Source organism: Arachis ipaensis, chromosome B10, assembly GCF_059453495.1.
Source record: "Arachis ipaensis isolate K30076 ecotype BB chromosome B10, ASM5945349v1, whole genome shotgun sequence".
NCBI lineage: Eukaryota > Viridiplantae > Streptophyta > Magnoliopsida > Fabales > Fabaceae > Arachis > Arachis ipaensis.
This window is the reverse complement of record NC_142435.1, coordinates 149,907,247-149,932,893: the sequence shown is the minus strand read 5'-3', so window position 1 is coordinate 149,932,893 and position 25,647 is coordinate 149,907,247. Positions and strand designations below refer to the sequence as shown.

The 25,647-nt window shown below is 37.0% G+C and overlaps 1 protein-coding gene across 2 annotated transcripts; it reads left to right on the top strand.

The window, feature by feature from the left end:
- Nucleotides 1-134: 134 nt before the first annotated feature.
- LOC107621171 (Zinc finger, C3HC4 type (RING finger) family protein) lies at nt 135-24,491 on the top strand. Of its 2 annotated transcripts, none has more exons than XM_088487097.1 (13): nt 135-751; nt 996-1,719; nt 3,883-9,854; nt 11,171-12,672; nt 13,852-14,115; nt 15,095-15,315; nt 17,230-17,501; nt 17,588-20,621; nt 20,703-20,832; nt 21,683-22,206; nt 22,339-23,250; nt 23,401-23,580; nt 24,091-24,491. In XM_088487097.1, exons 1-13 carry the CDS (start codon nt 414-416, stop codon nt 24,286-24,288), a joined length of 14,271 nt encoding a protein of 4,756 aa, XP_088343223.1. In that variant the 5' UTR covers nt 135-413; the 3' UTR covers nt 24,289-24,491. The 2 variants fall into 2 exon arrangements, with proteins under 2 accessions (XP_088343223.1, XP_088343221.1); XM_088487095.1 differs by having other exon boundaries at nt 23,389-23,580.
- The last annotated feature ends 1,156 nt before the right edge of the window (nt 24,492-25,647 follow it).

Genomic DNA, 25,647 nt, shown 5'->3' with positions numbered 1-25,647 from the left:
GCAAGATATTTCTAACAGAAAAAAATAAAAAGCACTTATATTAACCTAAGAAAAGAAAGATTGTGTTCATTTATTATGTATCTTAGACAGACGTGTAATATAATATTTATTGACTATATTTTTGAAAAGATTCTTATATGATGAGTTCAACACGCTTGATGCTGTTTGGCTCCTTCATGATGGGAAGACGGTAGATCATTCACACCCCGAAACCCAACTCTTCTTCCTCCCCTTCAACTTCTTCTTCTGTCTCACCACAGAAACAATAACTTGGAAAAAAGGAAAGATCAAAGCAAATTCTCATTACAGTCACATTCGTAATTCAATGCACAATCGAATTCGAAACCCATAGAACCAACCAACCAACCAACCCAGCTCCCTTCCTTTCAAACTCCACCGATTTGATTCTCGCAATGACGTCTTCTGATTCCATCTTTCTAGAAGACTTCGGTCAGACGGTGGACCTCACGCGCCGAATCAGGGAGGTGCTTGTGAACTACCCCGAGGGAACCACCGTCCTCAAGGAGTTAATCCAGAACGCCGACGATGCTGGCGCCACTACCGTCTCCCTTTGCCTCGACTGCCGCTCCCACCGCCGCGACTCACTACTCTCCGACACCCTCGCCCAGTGGCAGGGCCCCGCCCTCCTCGCCTATAACGACGCCATTTTCACCGAGGAGGATTTCGTCAGCATCTCCAAGATTGGAGGCAGCAGCAAGCACGGCCAGGCCTGGAAGACCGGCCGCTTCGGGTATACTAACTTCGCCTCTCTTCTCTTCTGCTTCGTTTTGATTCCTTGAGCTGAATTCGTTTGCCTCTAGTGATTTTCTGCCTTTTTGTTGTGTTGTGTTGATATCTGTGAAGTTGCTGTAGTTGGAACTTTACTGTACGCAATAATGCATGGCCGAATATGACATAATGAGTGTGATTTTACTTCATGTATCACTGGTGTTCATAGTTTTTGGCTTCATTCTTGTTCTCATGCTGTTTTCCAGGGTTGGATTCAACTCAGTTTACCATTTGACAGATCTACCTTCCTTTGTGAGCGGCAAATATGTGGTGTTATTTGATCCTCAGGGTGTTTATCTTCCAAAAGTTTCGGCGGCAAATCCTGGGAAGCGGATTGACTTCACCAGTTCATCCGTGCTCTCCTTATATGAGGACCAGTTCTTCCCCTATTGTGGTTTTGGGTGTGACATGCAGCGTCCTTTTGCCGGAACTTTGTTCCGTTTTCCTTTGAGGAATGCAGACCAGGCTGCCAGTAGTAAGCTCTCAAGGCAAGCATATACACCCAAAGACATTTCAGCCATGTTTGATCAGCTCTTTGAAGAAGGAATATTGACTCTTCTCTTTCTAAAGAGTGTACTGCGCATTGAAATATATGTATGGGATACTGGAGAACCTGAACCCAAGAAAATTCATTCATGTTCTGTTAGTTCAGTGACAAATGACATAGTTTGGCACCGGCAGGCACTGCTCAGATTATCCAAAGTTTCAAATACCAGTAATGAAGTTGATGCATTCTCATTGAACTTCTTAAGTGAGTCACTAAGAGGAGTTGAAACTGAGAGGCAAACTGAGAGATTTTATGTGGTGCAAACCATGGCCTCAAAATCAAGCAGGATTGGCTCTTTTGCTTCTACTGCATCCAAAGAGTATGACATTCACTTGCTGCCGTGGGCATCAATTGCGGCATGCATTTCTGATAATTCACTGAATGTAATTTGCATATCTTATTATCTTTCATTGTTGCTCCTGCTCTCTCTCTCTTCTCTGCACATATGCACATTAGTCATGTTATTTGTTTATTAAGAAAAAAAAAAATACAAGTAAGAGGATGAGAGGTCCTCCATACAAGTGAAAAAACAATCAAAATATGTGATATGTATGAAGCATACCTTTCCAAGCTCTATACATGTCTAAGAGGGAAACTCCTCTATAAAGATCATGAGCTTTACACCAAATGGATGCCAAATGTCTACTCCTATTTCTTAAAACTTGCTTGTTAGAAAATATGCATTGCGATACATAATTCAGGTTATTACTCTTAATCTTGTGGGCCTAACTCCACCGTAAAAGTTTAGCTTGGGGGAGTAGGGATGCATGAATTATCTAAAACTAAATCTTGACTATATTCTTAAATCTTCAGCAATGTGGGAATTCACGTCCCTTCTCACACATAGGATTGGACATTTGGAGCATAACATTTTTGTAATTGAACAACCATTTGTGTGTTAATGTTATTGATAGTATGGATTTTGATATCATGTCATGAACCATCTCTTCTAATGGTTAATTTGGCAAAGTTATATGAATAACTTTTATATCTAACAGTCACCATGCTTTTGGATTTTGCTTTTGGTTCTAGCAGCATGCGTAGGATTAGCTTCCATCTGTGTTGTGAATCCGAATACAGTTGAAAGTAGTTCCTCATTTTGCTGCATTTGTTGTTTGTCCAGTGCAGCAATTGATTTTATTGCAGCTTTTTTTTTTTTCCTTATAGGCATACATGACTGTTTATAGTCTAACAATTCCAAGGGGTTTTGTAGAGCAGTGCAAGGGTTGCTGTCACTTTTGGGTCTAAGTAATAGAGGAATACTATAATCTTGAATACATGTTCATTCTCTTAATATTATTGAATTGAATGTTTTTAAAATGTATTTTTCTTCATCTCAATAATGCGCTGATGGTGCTGTTCAAACAAGAGGTGTATGCTTGGTAGAGCAAACGAGATTTGAGCTCTTCCCTAATATTTGAGACATTTCTGTTTTTAGATTTTTGCTCTCTTCCTTACTTTTTGCTTGTAGGATATTGTACCCACTTTATATATTTGAAATTTATGATTTTATATCTTCATATGCCCTTCAGGTTGCAGTGCTTACAATACATAGGTGCACTGTCTTTGTGCTGAAATTCAACTTATTATTTTAAGAAGAATGAGGCTAGCAAGGGTAAATTTGTAGATCACTTAGTCCATTAAAACTTTGATTCTAATTGAGAATGATCTCTTTCAAAAGCTTAAGATGTTGGGTGCCTCGGTAGAGGCAAATGAATGGTTGCTCATGGCCCTTTTTTTAATTTTTTTTTCCCAGTCTTTTCTATTTTTAAGATTCTGTTAAAGAAAAGATGAAATAGGAACAACAAAGAAAACAAAATAAAAACAAAAAGTCAAATCTTATCCCTTTCATTGTTTTAGCTTTTTGTTTTCTTTACAAAAGATTAAAAAAAATAAAACGATATAAATGAAAACAGATACCTTAAAACAAACTGGCCATTATATTCGCAAACTTCTTATATATGGCTAATTCCTTTTCATTGTAGGCTTGTGCTTCACTTTTGGTATTGAAATTCGTATTTTTGTTTGATCTATCCCTTCTGGCTGTTACCTGCTGACTGTTGCTTGACACCCCTATATTCTGTTGCTGTAACTGAAGTGAATATATCTCTTTCTGATACCTTATGCTAGGAAACTAAACCTTATCTGTTAGACATTTGAAACTGCATAATATAGAACAGAGGTCTTAAACATGGAATCCTAGATCTGAAAAGCATTTCTAGTCTAACTCGTATATAGTGTCAGAATAAAAACTAAAATTAAGCCTCTACATGGTTGTGCCACTGTAGCTTGAACAATGTGTTGCATTGGAGAAGTGAAAATTGAAGTCTTGTCTGGGTCTTCAAGGTGGCACCAGGAGGGTCCTGACTAAGCAATCATTCTTCTCTTGCATCTGATTTATGAAATAAAAATTGTTGGCATAAAATGTTCACCAAGTTTTAGTGAAAGATAATTGTGGTGCAATCAAAATTTCCACATGCTTTTTTTGAATGTCTTTTTGAATATACCTCTATGGTCAATGCCTCATATTGCATTATATTTTACAGAAAAATGCTCTCAGAACTGGTCGTGCATTCTGTTTCCTTCCATTGCCTGTTAGAACGGGGCTTAGTGTACATATCAATGGATTCTTTGAAGTCTCATCAAACCGTCGTGGCATTTGGTATGGGGATGACATGGATAGAGGCGGAAGAGTTCGTTCTACCTGGAATAGGCTTCTTCTGGAAGATGTTGTGGCTCCCACTTTTATCCGTATGCTGCTTGGGTTGACAGATTTACTAGGGCCTACAGAAATGTACTATTCTTTATGGCCTACTGGTTCTTTTGACGAACCATGGAGCATTTTGGTTCAACAAATATACAAAAACATTGGCAATGCTCCCGTTATACATTCAGATATTGATGGAGGAAGATGGGTGTCACCAAGTGAAGCTTTTCTTCATGATGAAAAATTCACTAAAAGCAAGGACTTAGGTTTGGCTCTGATTCAAATAGGAATGCCAGTTGTGCATTTGCCTAACTCATTGTTTGACATGCTTTTAGAATATAATTCCAGCATGGTGGTTACTCCTAGTACAGTACGCCAATATCTTAGGCAATGTGAAACATTTAACTTGGGCAAACCAGACAAGCTTCTATTGTTGGAATATTGCATAGAGGACTTGGTTGACGATGATGTTGGTAAAGAGATGTGCAACTTGCCCTTACTTCCTTTAGCAAATGGTGATTTTGCCGCATTTTCGGAAGCATCGAAAGGAATTTCTTATCTTGTTTGCGATGAATTAGAATATAAACTAATGGAGCCAGTTTCAGGTAGAGTAATTGATAGAGCCATTCCTCCCGATATATTGACCAGACTCTCTGCTATTGCAAAGTCCTCAAAGACCAATCTTTCCCTTTGTAGCATTCACCATTTTGCTCAGTTATTCCCTGCATTTATGCCAGCTGACTGGAAATATAAAAGTAAAGTGTTATGGGATCCTAAACTCTGTCAAAAGCCAACATCGTCATGGTTTTTGCTATTTTGGCAGTATCTAGGAAAGCAGAGTAAAAAATTACCATTGTTTAGTGATTGGCCAATTTTACCATCCACATCTGGACATTTGTTAAGACCTTCTGAACAACGGAAAATTATCAGTGGAAGCAATCTGTCTGATACACTGCAGAATATCCTTGTCAAAATTGGATGTGATATATTGAATTCAAGTTATGTAGTTGAATATCTGGATTTATCTAGTTATATATGCAAGGGAAGTGCATCGGGTGTTTTGGAATCAATTTCTAATGCAGTTTCAAATAATGACATTGTGCAAGTTTCACTGGATAACCTGATTGCTGAAGAGCGAAATGAGCTCCGCAGGTTTCTTTTAGATCCTAAATGGTATGTTGGACGCTCTGTGGATGAAGTTAGCATAAGATTTTGCAAGAGGTTACATATATTCGAAGTCTACAACAGAGAGTCTGCTCAAGATTCCCTTTTCTCTGACCTAGAAAATCCTCGAAAGTACTTATCACCATTGGATGTGCCAGAGTTTATTCTGGGTGAAGAGTTCATTGTCAGATCCCCACATATTGAAGAGGATATTCTGTCAAGGTATTTTGGAGTTGAGAGAATGGGGAAAGCACTATTTTACAAGCAGCACGTGTTTAACAGAATTGGGGAATTGGAAGCTGAGGTCCGTGATAGCATAATGTTATCTGTTCTGCAAAATTTGGCACTTTTATCTCTTGAGGACATATCTATCAGAGACTCTTTGAGAAATTTGGAATTTATCCCAACACTCACTGGTGCTCTTAAGCGTCCCTCAGTCTTGTATGATCCAAGGAATGAAGAACTATATGCATTACTAGAAGACTCTGATAGTTTCCCTTCTGGTGCTTTCCAGGAGTCTGAAACACTTGATATTCTGCGCAGCCTGGGGCTCAGAACTTCTGTCTCTCCAGATACAGTTTTAGAAAGTGCCCGGTGTATAGAGCATTTGATGCATGGGGATCAACAAAAGGCATATTTGAGAGGGAAAGTGCTTTTCTCATACCTAGAAGTTAATGCATTGAAATGGTTTCCTGATCAAGTTGATGATAAACGAGCAGTTAACCGAATGTTGTCACGAGCAGCAACTGCCTTTAGGTCGCGCACCCCAAAATCTGATCTTGAAAAGTTCTGGAATGATCTTAGGTTGATTTCTTGGTGCCCAGTTTTAGTTTCTGCCCCATTTGGCTCATTACCATGGCCGGTTACATCATCTGTAGTTGCTCCTCCAAAAGTTGTGAGGCCACTAAGTGATTTGTGGCTAGTCTCGGCTAGCATGCGGATATTGGATGGCGAATGCTCTTCCACAGCTTTGTCATATAACCTGGGATGGATGTCTCCACCAGGAGGTGGTGTAATTGCTGCTCAACTACTTGAGCTTGGAAAAAATAATGAGATTGTGACTGATCAAGTACTTAGGCAGGAATTAGCCCTGGCAATGCCGAGGATATACTCAATTTTGACAGGAATGATATCATCGGATGAGATTGAGATTGTTAAAGCTGTTCTTGAAGGCTGTCGGTGGATATGGGTGGGAGATGGATTTGCAACCTCTGATGAGGTAGTCCTTGATGGTCCTCTCCATTTGGCTCCGTATATTCGTGTTATTCCAGTTGACTTGGCAGTTTTCAAAAATCTGTTTCTAAAACTTGGTATCCGGGAATGCTTGCAACATGCTGACTATGCCAATATCCTTGCTAGGATGGCAGTAAAGAAAGGATCATCTCCGCTTGACCCAAATGAGATTCGGGCAGTCACGCTAATAGTTCATCAGCTAGCTGAAGTCTATCTTCATGAACAGAATGTCAAGGTATATCTACCAGATATATCAGGTAGACTGTTTCTTGCCGATGACTTGGTTTTTAATGATGCACCCTGGTTGCTAAGTTCAGAAGATCCGAATGGTTCTTTTGGCAATGCAGCGACTGTAAATTGGAATGCAAAGAGAACAGTTCAAAAATTTGTGCATGGAAACATATCTAATGATGTAGCAGAAAAACTTGGTGTTCGGTCTCTTCGTAGGATGTTACTGGCCGAGAGTGCAGACTCAGTGAATTTTGGTTTGTCCGGAGCTGCTGAGGCTTTTGGACAGCATGAAGCTTTGACAACAAGGCTTAAGCACATACTTGAAATGTATGCTGATGGACCTGGGACTCTGTTTGAGATGGTACAAAATGCAGAAGATGCAGGTGCTTCTGAAGTAATATTTCTTTTGGATAAGTCTCAATACGGGACTTCTTCTATTCTTTCTCCGGAAATGGCTGATTGGCAAGGTCCTGCTTTATATTGTTTCAATGACTCTGTTTTTAGTCCACAAGATCTTTATGCCATTTCTCGTATTGGCCAAGAGAGTAAACTTGAGAAGGCTTTTGCAATTGGAAGATTTGGACTAGGATTTAATTGTGTCTACCACTTTACGGACATTCCCATGTTTGTTTCTGGAGAAAATATTGTAATGTTTGACCCTCATGCCTGTAATTTGCCTGGAATATCTCCTTCCCACCCTGGTTTACGAATTAAGTTTGTGGGTAGGCAGATTTTGGAGCAATTTCCCGATCAATTTTCTTCATTGCTACATTTTGGCTGTGATTTGCAACACCCATTTCCAGGTACTCTGTTTCGGTTCCCTCTTAGAACTGCAGGTGTTGCCTCTCGCAGCCAAATTAAAAAGGAAGTTTATACACCTGAAGATGTCAGATCTCTCTTTGCTGCGTTTTCTGAGGTTGTTTCTGAAACATTACTTTTTCTGCGTAATGTGAAATCTATTTCTATTTTTGTGAAAGAAGGGACAGGGCATGAAATGCACCTACTGCACCGTGTACGCAGAACCTGTGTCGGTGAGCCTGAAATCAGAGCTAGTGAAGCCCAGGATATGTTTAACTTTTTCAAGGAGGAGAAGCACATTAGAATGAATAGAGTTCAATTTCTGAAGAAGCTAAGCTCTATTGACAGAAATTTGCCGTATAAATGCCAGAAGATCCTAATTGAGGAGCAAAGCACATCTAATCGTAGTTCACACTATTGGATAACCACAGAATGTTTAGGTGGCAGGAATGCTCAAAAGGGAACCTCTGAAGCATCCAATGGTCAGAGTCAGAATTTTATTCCCTGGGCATGTGTTGCTGTATATTTGAAAACTGTTAAGTTTGGTGATGACCTGGCTGATAGTTCTGGGGGGGAGGATCGTTGTCTGGTTTTTCCTGATCTATTACAAGCTGCCAATTTGCCAATGCATCTACCAGAAAATTTTGAAGGTCGTGCATTCTGCTTTTTACCTTTACCCATAACTACTGGTCTTCCTGCACATGTAAATGCATATTTTGAACTATCATCGAATCGCAGGGATATCTGGTTTGGTTCTGATATGACTGGGGTTGGAAGAAAACGCTCAGAGTGGAATATTTACCTCCTTGAAAATGTTGTTGCCCCTGCCTATGGTCGTTTACTTGAGAAGGTAGCATCAGAGATTGGCCCTTGCAATTTGTTCTTCTCATTGTGGCCAACAACATTAGGGTTAGAACCTTGGGCATCAGTAGTGCGGAAACTTTACCAATTTATTGCTGAATTCAATCTTTGTGTATTATATACAGAAGCTAGAGGTGGTCAATGGATCTCAACCAAACATGCTATATTTCCAGATTTTTCTTTCCTTAAGGCAGCAGAACTTATTAAAGCATTGGCAAGTGCTTCTTTGCCTGTCATTTCGCTTCCGCAATCACTTGTAGAAAGGTTTAAGGAGATCTGTCCATCGTTGCATTTTCTAACACCAAAGCTGTTAAGGATGTTGTTGATCAAAAGGAAGCGTGAGTTCAAGGACAGGGTTGCAATGATTTTGTCCCTTGAGTATTGCTTACATGACTTGCAAGAAAACATGCAGTGCGATAGTCTGTTGGGCTTGCCGTTGTTACCACTAGCAGATGGTTCCTTTACATCAGTTGATAAGAAGGGTGTTGGAGAAAGAGTTTACATTGCACGTGGTGATGAGTACGGCCTTCTCAAGGATTCGATTCCACATCAGCTTATAGATTGCGTTATTCCAGAAGACGTTCATAGAAAACTTTGCTACATTGCCCAAACAGATGGTACAAATATTTCTTTCTTGTCATGCCAGTTACTTGAGAAGCTTCTGGTGAAAATACTGCCTGGAGAGTGGCAACATGCTAGACACGTAAGCTGGACTCCTGGTATTCATGGCCAACCCAGTTTAGAATGGTTGCAACTACTATGGAATTATCTGAAATCATATTGTGATGATCTTTTAATGTTCTCTAAGTGGCCTATATTGCCTGTTGGAGATGAATACTTGATGCAGTTAATACCAAATTCTAATGTGATAAAAAATGATGGATGGAGTGAAAAGATGTATTCTTTGTTGTTGAAGGTTGGATGTTTATTTTTGAGAAATGACCTGCAGTTAGATCATCCAAAACTGGAACATTTTGTCCAGCCATCAACCGCAAGGGGTGTATTGAATGTGTTCATGGCTGTTGCTGGAGACCCACAGAATATTGAGGGGATTTTCAAAGATGCATCTGAAGGGGAACTACATGAACTGCGGAGTTTTGTTCTCCAGTCAAAATGGTTCTCTGAAGAGCAAATTGATAACACACATGTTGATACCATCAAACACCTCCCTATATTTGAGTCATACAAAAGCAGGAAACTAGTAAATTTGTGTAACCCTGTGAAATGGCTTGGTCCCACTGGTGTTCGTGAAGATCTTTTAAATGATAGCTTCATAAGAACTGAATCAGAAACAGAAAGGATCATTATGAGAAGGTATTTAAAGATAAAAGAACCAACAAAGGTGGAATTCTACAAAGATCACATAATCAATCACATGTCAGAGTTCCTTTCGAAGCAAGAAGTCATTTCAGTTATTCTGCATGATGTGCAGCTTTTAATTAAAGAGGATACCTCTCTCAAATCTTCACTTCCAACCATACCATTTGTGATGGCAGCTAATGGAACTTGGCAACAACCATCTAGGTAATTTTAGAAGTTTTTCTCTGTGAAAATAAATCTTAAAGATGTTTTCATTTATTATATAAATGACTTATGTGATTTTACTTCTGAATGCAATTATTGCCAGTGTGCCACAGTTATTTTGAAGGAATAACATTATGCAAATTTGCAATGTAACGTATCTTTATATCTCTCACCCGTAATGTTGTTAATCATATTTACAATTAAATTAGTGAGACTGAAAATATAAAAAGGAAAACAAGAAGAAAAGCCCTTAATGTTATAGAGATGAGAATGTTACATTGGAAAAATGGATAGTAGACAAGATAGAATTACGAAGAATTTATTAGAAATGTTGGGATTTGACCCTTTTTGAAATGATGGTAAAGTCTTATCATTGGTGGTTTGGTCGTGTGTGAAATGGCAGTAAAAACTCTAGTAAGGATAGTAGAACATGTTAGTCTAATAGGTAGATGTAGAAGAAGGTCAAGAAAAACCATAGTTGAAATTATTCAGATGAATTTATATGTTGATGGTTTGACACAGTTGCTTCGGTAGATTATTATTATTATTATCATCATCATCATCTTGTTTAAATTCTTTATTTATTTGATAGATCTTATTTTATTTCTTGGAATAATTGATGGTTTTATTACATTTTGAGTATTTTAATCATAAAAATTATGGTAGAAAAACATCTTAGATATCTACAAGGTTTTTTTTATTTATTATTTTTTTTTTCTGACCTTCCATAGTTGCTGAGACTTGAGATGTATTTTCCATTTTATGGATTACTTAATGGTGTTACTTGTCTCTTGCATATACAATATTTGGTGTACAATCAATTTTTGCACACTTCATCTTTTTCAGTTTCCTTGCAGATTCTTGGTATCTGACTTATACTCTCTATTAAAAATCCACTACATCCTGAAGCTCATAAATGAAACCATTCTGCTTTTTACCCTTTGAACATGCTGCTATTCTCCCTTACATCTAATTGCTTGTGAACTATAATTCTCTCAGCAAACACAAAGGCATATTACTGATTTCAGTTACTTTTATTAACGAGAGTGGGTTATGGTCTACAATTCAAAGAAATATCTGTGATATGCAGGTTAAATTTTATGGGAAATAGTCCTGCTTTGATAACAATGTATGTTTAAGCTCACGTTGGAGACTTGGAGTTGGACTCAACAAGAATGGGTTATAGATCCATTACTTAATAGAAAAATGTACTGTAATTGTATCAGATATTATATTTTATCCTGAATTGCATGACAATTACTTTAGTTGCTTAGAAGTGATTTTGTTTTGAATTGCTGATTAGATTGTTATTGCAGGCTTTATGATCCTCGTGTTCCTCAGCTTAAAAAGATGCTGCATGGGGATGCTTTTTTCCCCTCTGACAAATTTTTAGACCCTGAAATTTTAGATACTTTAGTTACCCTTGGACTTAGGACAACTCTGGGATTTACTGGTTTGCTTGATTGCGCTAGATCAGTTGGCATGTTGCATGATTCCGGGGCCATTGAAGCCTCCAACCATGGTAGAGTGTTACTGGTTTTTTTGGCTAAACTAGCCCGTAGGCTCTCAAATAAAGGTGAAAGTTATAATGGTGATCAACAGGTTGCCATGGTTGTGAGAAGCAGCAGTATAATTGATGATACTGTTGTATATGAAGGCTTTCCTAAAGAGGATGTGAACTCCCCAACAGATGTTGATTCTTTTGTAAGCAGCTTAACTGATGATATGGCAGAGGAGGAATTTTGGTCTGAACTGAAGCAAATCTCTTGGTGTCCAGTAATTTCTGATCCACCTGTTAGGGGACTTCCATGGTTGAAATCCAATAACCAAATTGCACCCCCCATGATTGTGAGGCCTATATCACAAATGTGGATAGTGTCGTCCTCAATGCACATATTAGACGGTGAATGTGACATGACATATCTACAAACTGAACTTGGGTGGATGGATTGCCCAGAAATTGCAGTTCTATCAAGACAGTTAATTGAGCTATCTGAGTCCTATAAGCAGCTTAAGATGAATTCATTGCTGGATCCTGGTTTTGATGCTCAGTTACAAAAGGAAATACCTTGCCTTTATTCAAAATTGCAAGAATATATTAGCAGCGATAAGTTCAATGAACTGAAAGCAGGATTAAGTGGTGTTTCATGGGTCTGGATTGGTGATGATTTTGTATCACCAAATGCACTTGCATTTGATTCCCCTGTAAAATTTACTCCTTATTTGTATGTTGTTCCATCTGAACTCACAGAGTATAAAGAATTGTTGCTAAAGTTAGGAGTCAGATTGAGTTTTGGTATTACCGATTATATTCATGTATTACAAAGGTTGCAGAATGATGTGCAACGACTTCCTCTTTCAATGGATCAGCTAAATTTTGTCTGTTGTGTCCTTGAAGCCATAGCAGAATGTTGCCTGGAGAAGCCACTTGTTGAGCCTGTTGATGGGCCCTTGCTGATTCCTGATACTTTTGGAATTCTGATGCCAGCAGGAGATCTTGTGTATAATGACGCACCTTGGCTGGAAAACAGTTCTCTTATTGGCAGACACTTTGTACATCCAAGTATCAGCAATGATTTGGCAGACAGGCTGGGTGTACAGTCAGTTCGTTGCCTCTCTTTAGTCAATGAAGATATGACTAAAGATCTACCCTGCATGGACTATAATAAAGTAAATGATCTTTTGGCCCTGTATGGGAGCACTGAGTTTTTGTTGTTTGACCTCCTTGAGTTGGCAGATTGCTGCAATGCAAAGAGATTGCACCTGATTTATGATAAAAGGGAACATCCTCGTCAGTCTTTGCTGCAGCACAATTTAGGTAATGTTCTTATTTATTTTTCAATTAACTTTCCATATTTCTTCCAAGGTAGATGTATATGCAATTTTTTTTTGGATATGTATGCAATTCTTTCAACAGGAATGCAGATATCAATTTATTTTTTTGTTTCCTCACAAATTCTAAACCAACAAGAAGATCCCATAAGTAGAATATGGGCTGGCTCACATAGTTGTTATTTTTGTATCATTGTGAGCTGTCTAAGGCACTTTTCGATTATTTTTCTGCCCTTCTAATGAAATTTCTTTCTATATACGCCCTAACGAGAAAAAAGAACCAAAAAAAAAAAAAAACATAGCTTTCCAATCTCTCAACGCATCTGAGAGGGGACTTTGTCTAAAAGATTACCAGTTTACATCAGAGGCCAACTGTCTATCCCATAAAATAAGCTTGTTTGAAATAAGAGTTATGCTCCAACCAGATACTTCACAGTGACAATCTAAGGTTGTAAGGTGTACCCCCAACACTTAAAAGATAGAGATTCCAAACAAAGTGTTCATTCAAAAGTCAACCACATGAAAATGCAAAACAGAACATTGTGTCAAAATGAAAAAAATTACGTGATTTTTTTTTTTAAAAAAAAGAAAAAAGGGAAAGAAAGGAATCAATGAAGCACAGCCCCACAAGAGTGCAGCCATTTGGATGGGTTCATAGATAAGTGATTCTCTCAAACTCCCTACATTTGGGAGATAGCAGGCTACAGCCTTTTAAGTTCACATTTCCTGTTGAGCCTTCTAAGCTGCTTCAACCTTGGCCTTCTCCATATGTGACCATTAAACACTCAACGCATCAAGTGGCATAATACGTTTCCAGTCCTCATAAAACAGGGAGGTTGCTACTTTTTAACTTAGTGGCTACTAACTGTAGTCACAAAAATTGCTGCTTCACCTAAACAGGTATGATTTTGCAACATTTTTTATTCCTAAATGTACAATGGGAACAGCATTGTACACTGGTGTCCTTTTCTTAGAAAGCACAAAAGTTTCAAACATCAATTATGCAGAGTGTCAACAAGCTCATTATGCCCTTCTGGTTGAATCGAAGTTATATATCAGCTAATGTCTTTTCAAAGTTTATCTGTTTCTTGCCTGTGAAATGATGATGCTGCATTCTGTTTATGATAACTTTCCTAAATTGCTCTTAACATGGAATTTTGTTCAGGTGAATACCAAGGTCCTGCTCTGATAGCGATCTTCGAAGGTGCCTGCTTGAGTAGAGAGGAATTTAGCAATTTCCAGCTCCATCCTCCATGGAGAATACGGGGGAACACACTAAACTATGGTTTAGGACTAGTTTGCTGCTATTCTATATGTGACCTTCTCTCAGTCATTTCTGGTGGCTACTTTTACATGTTTGATCCTCATGGTATGGTACTTGCTGCACCTTCAACTAATGCCCCTTCAGCAAAGATGTTTTCTTTGATAGGTATGCTACTATGCGGCATGTTCTTCATCTAAATTCGTGTAAATTAGTTTTAGTTACTCCATTCTCAGCTTGATTTGTTGTTTTTTATGGTGTTACTTCTTGCACCATGACATTTTCATCTTTAAGTACTCTATGTTGTTATCTAGGTGTGATATTGTTGGTTCTGAGGATACTATGGTGCCAATATCATCTGATTATTTAAAACATGTACGTCTTCAGTACAATTAGGAAATTGGTAATATTAGGGCAATATAGTTCAATAATTCTTAGAATGGGGAGAGGATAAAACTCCAATGGTGATAGTTCATTTTAGTCGTTTTCTTTCATTCTATACCTCTTTGCCCACATATATCAATGTTCCACAGTTTGTACTAGTTAATGTTAAGAAACTTACAATTCACAAGAAATTCTTGTCATTATCTCTCAAAAACTATAATTTTGGCCAAATTGTTTTAAGTTTAAAAGTTAACCACCTATTGTGTATGGATTAGTTTGTTTTGGATTCAGAACATCTTAATCATATAATCCAAATATTTCTCAAAGTTATTTTGATAAATAAAGTTGAAATAATGAAATCCTAAATTGGACCCAGTTTGTTAATGATAATCAAATTGAGCCTATTAAGTAAAAGATTTTTGACACAATCATTTGAGTTGTTACTTGATGCTAAAGGTAGGGGCAAATGGTTCTAGAATTTAGTTCCTTTCATTGATGTTTTATTTGTGGTTTTTAGATTTTGTCACTTAAAAGAACTGCTGTTTAGTCCCTTTCTGGAGTTTATATTAGCAGTTATGTTGCACTTCTCTATTTCTTCCTTGGACGAATGATTTGTTTCACAAGCACATAATTATTCCCCCCCCCCCCCTCTAAATTTGACATACTTATTATTTCCACCTTTTTTTAAATATATATATATATTTTCTATTATAATGCTCACTTTAGTACTGTATAACTTTTTGGTGTTTCATTGAGGTTTCAGGTACTGATCTGACACGACGCTTTTGTGATCAATTTAGTCCAATGCTCATTGATCAGCATGATTTGTGGTCGCTATCGGATTCTACCATTATCCGGATGCCGCTATCATCTAATCACCTGAAGGTTGGGCCTGACCATGGATCAGACAAAATAAAGCATATTACTGAAATATTCATGGAGTATGGATCTAGAGCACTCCTATTTCTGAAGTCAGTTTTGCAGGTAGCTTTACAACTATTATATTGTAGATTGGTGCAGGATAGGAAAAGAATTAGGAAATATGGGTATGCGGTTGGGTTATTAAACATTCATATAGGATATATGTGGACAAGCATTAGGTTGAGGGTCTATTTGGTTATGATCAGTGGATGCTAGGTTTAGGATAAATTTAGGCAAGGGATAGCTAGGGATTTGATGTGGTGAAGGCGTAATGCTCTTTGCTAGGGAAATGAGATTGCATTGTAGGTAAAAAACTCAATAACAAAATTTCTGTTCAAGATTAAAGAAAAAACTAGAGTGAGACTCGCGCGATACGCGGAGAGCTAAATTATTTATACTATATAGTGTATTTTAATAAGTGTTTTTGACAATTGGTATGAGAGATTAAGAAATGAAGAGTAATAAGAGTCTTTAACATGTATAGGTTGTAGAATTTGAATATTTGTAACTGAAATTTTTTATAATTATTATTATGAAATTTTTAATATATGTTTATTGCATTTAATTAGTACTTTATGTTTCAATTGAATAATATTAATTTTTAAAAAATATTTTATTAAAGGGTGATTGGTTGATTTTCATCTTTTGCCAAGTCATTAGAGTTGCTAACGTGGCATCATTAGTAAAGAAAAGATGGCTTAAACTCGTTGGTATAAACTTTTATATGTTATAAATAGATAGATAGATAGCATTGCCATTGCGTCCTCTTTTTTGGGAGTTAAAAGAATAAATACTATTTACAAGAGGAGAAGAATAATACATAGAGCTTGGAGGACAAGAGATTAACAACAGATGAAGTGAGAGACATAAAAACATCATAAGGACAATGCTTTCTGTCCTCTTTTTTGGGAGTTAAAAGAATAAATACTATTTACAAGAGGAGAAGAATAATACATAGAGCTTGGAGGACAAGAGATTAACAACAGATGAAGTGAGAGACATAAAAACACCATAAGGACAATGCTTTCTGTTAAAATCCATGATTAACCAAGAAAATAATAAAGAGCACATTACTCTTATGATGTGTTACATGAGAGGAATGCTAGCCTCTATTTATAGTAATAGTAAAAATCAGAACTAATCATAAGAGATCATATTTGATACTTTTTGATTTGGTACGATCTTATCCCGATTTCTAATACTCTCCAATCTCTACATATTTGAGAGAATGCCCTAAAAAATTGATCGTGTGCACCAATTTGAAGCAAGACGGCCAATCTAGTACAAATATGAGAGTTTTGTTCCACTCAAATACACCGAACAATGACATAGATGACACATAGCATACTAGGTTTTCAGGCATTTGTATTAAAGGGAAAGAAGAAATGTGAGTCATATCCATAGTGATTTCATAAAAAAAGTTCTCAATTTGATGTCTGTCTTTCTCCTGCTGAATAGATGTGTTGTGAGTTTTGCAAGTGCAATTACTAACAATTAGTGAAGTGATTAATGGAATATTAATGCCTCAAGAATCTTGTGTTGATACGTGTTCACAAGGGCATTTTCGTCATTTCCTTATTTGCTTATCATGTGTTGATGTGATTACTAATATGCTCAATGTTGATTATGTAGGCAAAATAATAATAATTATATAGTAAGAATAATAACGATATAATCATGTATATAAGATATTGGGATAGCTTAACTTCATTATTGCAGTCTTGTAAATAGTAGTTAATACCTCATACATATTTTCTTGTATGTTGATTGGAGATTATCTAGTAATTCACTAACAACTCTTCGTCTCTTTATTCTCAAGTAATATTAATCACTCTTTATTCTATTGTTATTGCAAATTTCTTCTAAAAAAATATCTTTTTACCTGTCTTGCTAATTATTTTTACCTGTAAGAGAGTTCTTATCAGGAATTCTTTTCATCAAATATTTTGTACTAGCTTGAAATTTTCATGCCATCAGGTGTCAATATCAACATGGGAAGAAGGAAGTTCACAACCATTGCAGAATTTTTCAGTAAGCATTGATCCATCATCTTCTGTTATGAGGAATCCATTTTCGGAAAAGAAATGGAGAAAGTTCCAATTGTCAAGACTGTTTGGCAGCGCCAATGCTGCTATAAAGATGCATGTCATTGATGTGAGTTTATATTCAGAAGGAGCTACAATCATTGATCGATGGCTTCTAGTACTCAGCTTGGGTTCTGGGCAAACTAGAAATATGGCTCTTGATAGGTATTGTTTGATGATATGTGTGTTTGAAGTGATCTATCTTATAATTACCATATTATCATTATTTAATATTTAAATTTTCTGCATAGGCGGTATCTTGCTTATAACTTGACTCCTGTTGCTGGAATAGCAGCACTTATATCGAGAAATGGTCAGCATGCCAATGTTTATTCAGTGAGCTCAATCATGTCCCCTCTTCCTTTGTCTGGCTGTATGAACATGCCTGTTACCGTGGTTGGTTGCTTTCTTGTGCGTCATAGCAGAGGCCGTTATCTTTTTAAATACCAAGACAGAAGAGCTTCTGCCGAGGGGCGATATGATGCTGGAAATCAATTAATCGAATCTTGGAACAGAGAGCTGATGTCTTGTGTATGTGATTCATATGTTGAAATGATTTTGGAAATTCAAAAGCTTAGAAAGGACATTTCAAGTTCTTTAATTGATTCTAGTGCTTATCCTGCAATCAGTGTCTCTTTGAAGGCATATGGAGATCAAATATACTCCTTCTGGCCACGATCTTTTGAAAGGCTTGGTCAGAGTGACCAAGTCGGTGATCACAGTGACACTGCTTCTCCTGTGACACTAGTTCCTAAAGCAGATTGGGAATGCCTAAAAGAGCGGGTGATACATCCATTTTATTCTCGTATTGTTGAACTTCCTGTATGGCAGCTATACTCAGGAAACTTAGTGAAGGCCGAAGAAGGCATGTTTCTTTCACAGCCTGGGAATGGGATGAGTGGTAATCTACTTCCAGCAACCGTTTGCAGCTTTGTAAAGGAGCATTATCCTGTTTTTTCAGTACCCTGGGAATTGGTGACTGAAATTCAAGCCGTAGGTTTTTCAGTGCGAGAAATTAGACCAAAGATGGTTCGCGATCTCCTTAAAGTGTCTTCAAAGTCAATTGTTTTGCGATCAGTTGATATGTATATAGATGTTCTTGAGTACTGCTTATCAGATTTTCAGCAAACCAGCTTGCCCAGAGATAATGCACCAACTGACCCTGTAACCGCAAATTCTTTTGGTCAAGAAACTGATGTGAGAAGCACTTCTCAGCAGGAATCTTATATCCATACCTCCACTGGTATATCTACTCATGCTCAGGGGGCTGCTAGTTCTGGCGATGCATTGGAAGTGATGACAAGTTTAGGGAAGGCTTTATTTGATTTTGGTCGGGGAGTTGTTGAAGATATTGGCAGGGCAGGAGCACCCTTGGCTTACAGGAATTCTATGATGGGCATAAGTCAAAATAGGGACCCGAGGCTTTTATCAGTTGCTGCAGAACTTAAGGGCTTACCATGTCCAACTGCAACTAGCCATTTGAAAAAATTGGGCTTAACTGAACTTTGGGTTGGGAATAAGGAGCAGCAGTCATTAATGGTTGCCCTGGGAGAAAAATTTATTCATCCCAAAGTATTAGACAGACCTCTCATGGTAGACATTTTCTGTAATTTTTACCTTCAGGCACTATTAAAACTACAGAACTTTTCCCTTAATCTTCTGGCCAATCACATGAAGCTAATTTTTCATGAAGATTGGGTGACCCATGTAATGGGTTCTAATATGGCCCCCTGGCTTTCATGGGAGAAGGTGACTAGTTCTGGTGGTCAAGGAGGTCCTTCACCTGAATGGATTAGAGTATTCTGGAAGAGTATGAGGGGATCACAAGAGTTATCTCTATTCTCTGATTGGCCTCTAATACCTGCTTTCCTTGGCAGGCCAGTCTTATGCCGTGTAAGAGAGCGGAATCTTGTCTTTGTTCCTCCTCATTTGGAGCACCCACCATTAATGAATGAGACTATAGAAAGGGAATCCAGAGAGAGTTCTACAGAAAGGGTTGGTACATCTACAAATAATAATTCTGATGCTGAAATAGCTGATCCGTACATTTCAGTTTTTGGAAGATTCAAAAGTAGTTACCCCTGGTTGTTGCCATTGTTAAACCAGTGTAACATACCTGTATTTGATGAGGAGTTTATAGATTGTGCTGCTTCATGCAATTGTCTTCCAATGCTGGGTAAATCACTAGGCCAAGTTATTGCATCCAAACTCGTGGCAGCTAAGCAAGCTGGATATTTCACTGAGCCCACCAACATCTCAGCTTCAAATTGTGGTGAACTTTTCTCACTTTTTTCTGGTGAATTCTTTTCAAATGGAGTCAGCTACACAAGGGAAGAAATTGAGGTTTTGCGTTCTCTCCCAATATATAAAACAGTTCTTGGTTCTTACACCAAGTTGCAAGGTCAAGATCAGTGTATGATCCCTTCAAATTCATTTTTCAAACCACATGATGAGCGTTGCCTTTCATATGCCACAAATTCAAAGGAGGGTTCATTTCTTAGAGCCCTTGGGGTGCTTGAGTTGCAGGATCAACAGATCTTAGTACGGTTTGGATTACCAGTCTTTGAGAGTAAGCCTCAGAATGAGCAGGACGAAATTTTAATATATGTTTTAAAAAATTGGCATGATCTTCAATCAGATCAGTCAGTGGTTGATGCTTTGAAAGAGACAAGGTTTGTAAGAAATTCTGATGAATTTTCATCAGATTTGTTGAAGCCCATGGAACTATTTGATCCTGGTGATGCCATTTTGATATCTGTTTTCTTTGGTGAGAGGAGAAAATTTCCTGGAGAAAGGTTTGGTACAGATGGCTGGCTTCGAATTTTAAGGAAACTTGGCCTTCGAACTGCAACTGAAGTAGATATAATAATTGAATGTGCCAAAAGAGTTGAGTTTCTTGGAATTGAATGCACAAAATCAGGTGATTTGGATGATTTTGAGGGTGACAGTTCCAACTCTCGTAGTGAAGTTTCAGCGGAAGTGTGGGCATTAGGGGGATCTGTAATTGAATTTGTTTTCTCCAACTTTGCACTTTTCTTTAGCAACAACTTCTGTGATCTTCTTCGCAAGATTGCATGTGTACCTGCTGAACTGGGATTTCCCAATGGTGGTTGCAAGAGGGTGCTTGCTTCATATAGTGAAGCTATGATATTCAAAGATTGGCCTTTGGGATGGAGTAGTGCTCCCATTCTATCTAGACAATATGTTGCTCCCCCAGAATATTCTTGGGGATCACTCCATCTAAAGAGTCCTCCAGCTTTTTCTACAGTCCTAAAGCACTTGCAAGTAATAATCATACTTTTGTTTTGCTTTTTCTATTTGTAGAACTTATATTTTTGTTTACATATTTACATTGTTTCTCCCCAGGTAATCGGGGAAAATGGAGGTGAAGATACTCTTTCTCATTGGCCCATTGCTTCAGCAATGAACATTGAAGAATGTACCTGTGAAATTTTGAAATATTTGGACAAAATCTGGGGTTCCCTGTCTTCTTCAGGTGCTTCACTTTTCTCATAATTACGTTTGGGCTCAATGTAGATTAAACAATACGTTGTCTGTGTCTTTCATGCTGAAGTATGATAAACTACAGTTGATATTTAATACTACATTGCACTTGTGATTTTATGATAATATTTCAGGCTGAACTAATTGTCTCATTTTTTGTCTACTTTAATGCTTACAAAGGAAGTTGGAAACTCTTGAGCTGAGGCTCGTGGATTTCCAGTTTTAGAAATGAAGCTGCTCATAACGTTTCAGATACTGATAACTGATGTAGGAATTGAATGTGTTGGATTTGATCAAAATGGGTGGATCAAAGGCAAACCATCAATTTGTTTGTGATCCCAAAAAATATTAAAATAATACTAATAGAAGCCACACAAAGATAGGCAAGAAACAAGATGAATAGCGTGTATTATTCAAACTACAATGCTGATATCTGAATGATATCAGATTAGAAGAACCCCAAAAGCTAGCTCTAGTGGAAAGGAATGTCTTACACTTATAAACACCATATAGACCATATCCTTTCACACACAATCCACATTCATGCATCTTGACCTTTCTTGCTTACTTATTTTCAATATCACAATAGTCTTGGCCCAATTCCCCTTACACACACACACACACACACATCTATGAAGGGTCAGTCAATCTCAATATTCGAAGTCCTATTATGTTGAATAAAATTATGAACAATGCTAAATGCACTGTTGATTAAGTTGTTTTGCTGAAACTGGTGATATAATGACACCAAACTAAATGTATAAAAGCATAAAAGATGGTATTTACATTGTGAAATATGAATGCATATGATAATGAAATTAAAATCACTCGTGCATTTACAGATGTGGCAGAGCTACGGAAAGTGGCCTTTGTACCTGCTGCAAATGGAACACGCCTGGTGACTGCTGATGTTTTATTTGCTCGTTTAACTATTAATTTGTCTCCCTTTGCTTTTGAACTTCCTTCCGTATATCTCCCATTTGTGAAGATTCTTAAAGATTTGGGACTTCAGGAAATGCTAACACTTTCTGCTGCAAAAGATCTTCTCTTAAATCTTCAAAAAGCATGTGGATATCAGCATCTAAATCCAAATGAGCTCCGTGCTGTGATGGAAATTTTGAATTTTATTTGTGATCAGATTGTTGAGGGAAATTCATTTGATCGATCCAACTGGAAATCAGAAGCCATTGTACCTGATGATGGCTGTAGACTTGTTCATTCGGCTTCTTGTGTCTACGTTGATTCTTATGGTTCTCGATATGTCAAATGTATCGATACTTCCAGAATTAGATTTGTCCATGAGGATCTTCCCGAGAGAGTTTGTGTTGTTTTGGGAATCAAAAAATTGTCTGAAGTTGTCATAGAGGTAGCAACAATTCAGAATCTTTTCCCTGTGTTAAGATATCCTTCTCACCTGCTAGTAATCATTTTTTCTTATTTCTATGGTTTGTCTTGTATATGGCTTTTACTTACTGGAAGTTTCTGTTTGGACTTTCAGCAACTAGATGAGAATCACAAGTTGGAATCTTTGGGATCAATTAGATCTGTTTCACTGGGAACTGTCAAGCAGAAGTTATTAAGCAGATTTCTTCAAAGTGCTGTATGGACTGTTGTTAATAGCATGGACAGTCACATTCCTGGATTCAAAAGCCCTTCATTGGATGCAATAGAATGTTTATTGAACTCTTGTGCAGAAAAGCTGCAATTTGTTAAGCATCTCAAAACAAGGTTTTTCCTCATGCCCAATTTGGTAGATGTCACACGTGCAGCCAAAGATTTCATTATCCCGGAGTGGGAGAATGATTCTGCACATCAAACTCTCTATTTTATGAATCAATCAAAATCCTGTATTATAGTTGCTGAACCACCAACTTATATTTCCCTTTTTGATCTCATTGCTATTGTAGTAAGTCAGGTATTAGGGTCTCCTATTATATTGCCTATTGGATCCTTGTTTGTATGTCCTGAAGGATCTGAGATTTCAGTTGTTAATGTTTTAAACCTTTGCTCTGACAAGAAAGAAGTTGAACACATAAATGGAACCAGTCATTTTGTTGGCAAAGAAATATTGCCACAAGATGCTCGTCTTGTGCAGCTGCATCCGTTGAGGCCCTTCTACTCTGGTGAAATAGTGGCTTGGCGCTCTCAACAGGGAGACAAACTGAAATATGGTAAGGTTCCTGAGGATGTAAGGCCATCAGCAGGTCAAGCTCTGTACAGATTTAAGATTGAAGTTGCACCAGGGGTTACACAACTTTTCCTTTCATCACAAGTATTTTCATTTAAAAGTGTATCAGCAAGCAGTACCCTGCAAGAAGCATTGGTGCATGAAAGCCCAGTAGTATTTGACAGTAACAGGCCTCAAGATGGACTCCCGGAGAGTTCATCAAGGAGAGAAATCTACTCCCAGGTTCATCCCTCTGATCTTTTACTAATTAGGAGTTCTTTTTTTTTTTTGTGCTCTATGCATATCTTGTTAGTCCTGGCCTAGAAGTCTGTGTTCATATTGTGACATGCCTTCCGTTGCTTGTATGTCTGAATGACAAAGCTATGTGAACAGGCACAACCTCAGAAAGAAAAATCTGGCAGAGTTTCAGCTGGAGAACTGGTGCAGGCTGTGAATGAAATACTCTCAGCTGCTGGGATCAGTATGGATGTGGAGAAGCAGGCCCTTCTTCAGAGAACAATAAATTTGCAAGAAAATCTTAGAGAATCTCAGGCAGCACTTCTGCTGGAGCAGGTTGGTGTTTTTCATTCTTTTAGTAGTATTTTCTGAGTGAGTATCAAGTTAGGCTGTGTACATTATCCCCTTCCCCGGTCTCTATGTCAACGCACACATAGTACTTATGCACGGGGCTGCCCCTTTTATGTTCCGAGTGATCTGTGACTATGTGATGTGGAAAAAGGCTTAATTTTTTCCAAAGTGTTTATTATTGCTTGAATTGCAATATGATACTCACGATTTGATGTGATTCCCGGAGCCTGCCATATATACTGTATGATGAATCGCATGGAGCCATGCAATTGCATGGATTGTGTTTGGAGTAGCATTTGCAGTTTGCAATTTGCAATTTGTGGCTAGATGGGTCATGTGCTACTTGATTAGCTTAAAATACTGTTTTTTTAAACCTTCATTTTGCTGTGATTCAAGAGAGTCGTTTCCTGATCTTTAGCAAAGCTCATAAGTACTGGTTGAATTAAATCTGATCCAACTTTGAGATGACACGTCATAATGCAATGATTTGTACAGGAAAAGGTTGAAAAAGCAACAAAAGAAGCTGATACAGCAAAAGCAGCATGGGTTTGTCGGGTTTGTCTGAGTAATGAGGTTGATATAACTATAGTTCCTTGTGGTCACGTATTGTGTAGAAGATGTTCATCAGCAGTATCGAAGTGTCCCTTTTGTCGGCTTCAGGTCACGAAGGCTATCAGAATTTTCCGTCCATGAATCATTTGAGTATATTCTTCAAGTTCCGTTCCATTGGGGAACTTGGCTAACTCTTCACGTGGTGTATTCTCCCTATATATAGTTTGATAAGAGATTAATCAACTGTACATGTATATTCTGGACATTCATGTAAATAGTTTCATATTTGACCCCCCAATAAGAGGGTGCCTTTGATATAATTTTAAGGTTTTTTTGACGGAAAATAATACGCAAGTTGCATTAACCTTTTTAAGTAATGTTGTGTCTTTTGTATTTCTTTAGTTTAAAGTTTACGGTGTAAATAAAAGAAAAAAAAAAGTGGCCCAAATAAAATAATACATCTCATATTAACATTAACTAGAAAGAAATCCGCGCATTTGTGCTAACGGTAAATTAATGATAGTAGGTAATAAATATTAAAAATTGTTATATTTTGTAGAATTAAATTAAATATATAAACTAAAGTTAAATTTAAAAGGTATTTTATTTAAAATAATTTGTAATACAATAAATTTGGATATTAAAATTATATGTACAAAATGACATTTTTATTTGGTAGTTTGATTTTTGCATTTGTTTTAGTTGATAAACTTAGTCTTATGTGGCGTTCGTCCTTTTTTTTTATTGGTTGTTGTTAGAGTTGTTACTTTTTTCTTTCTATCGTAGGTATTTGTGAAGACATGTTTTTTATGAATTGTTGAGTTATATGCACTTTTTATTGTGTTGTTTGTTCTATCTTTGCAAATATGTTTTTTTTTTCAAAGATGTGTTTTGAATTTGTATGGTTTTCTTTCTCCTTAATCTTTTGATGGATATGTGATCTTCGTCTGATAATATTAGTGTTGGCGAAGTTGGTTCCTATAATCAATGAATAATTTAGATTAGAAATAAAATAATGTCTAAAATAAGTATTGGGTTAGTAATTAATAATTTGATAGATGAGATTATGAAAAGTATATAGAGTTATCTTATTATTGGATATTGTGGTGTTTGATTACATGTGCCACAAATGTAGTTATCTCATTTTTCATATGCTTTCTTCTTACACTTTTCACATTCAACATAGTTACCTCCATTGATTAAGTTTAAGATGTGTAGTTTGAAAATAATTTTTTTGTGCTAAATTTGATATTATTTGAAGGAATAGTGATAAGAGACTTATATAAGTAGTTCAAATAGTATGGAATTTAAATATTTGTAACATAAAATTTATTATGATTAATAATATTATTATGACATTTGTTATATGAATGTTTATTACATTGAATGAGTTATTTATAAAAATTAATAAATTAATTATTGGGGTTATAAATTGATTGTATTGTTTATAACAGGTAAGATATAATAAATATAGGGATATGGATTTAATGTCTTTGTAAG

What these genes read in the sequence shown, in the direction of transcription:
- LOC107621171 (XM_088487095.1), top strand. Translation starts at nt 414, where the DNA reads ATGACGTCTTCTGATTCCATCTTTCTAGAAGACTTCGGTCAGACGGTG. An exon ending in TTCTGAAGTCAGTTTTGCAG is followed by an intron (nt 15,316 to 17,229) that starts GTAGCTTTACAA and finishes TCATGCCATCAG; the next exon opens with GTGTCAATATCAACATGGGA. An exon ending in CAGTCCTAAAGCACTTGCAA is followed by an intron (nt 20,622 to 20,702) that starts GTAATAATCATA and finishes GTTTCTCCCCAG; the next exon opens with GTAATCGGGGAAAATGGAGG.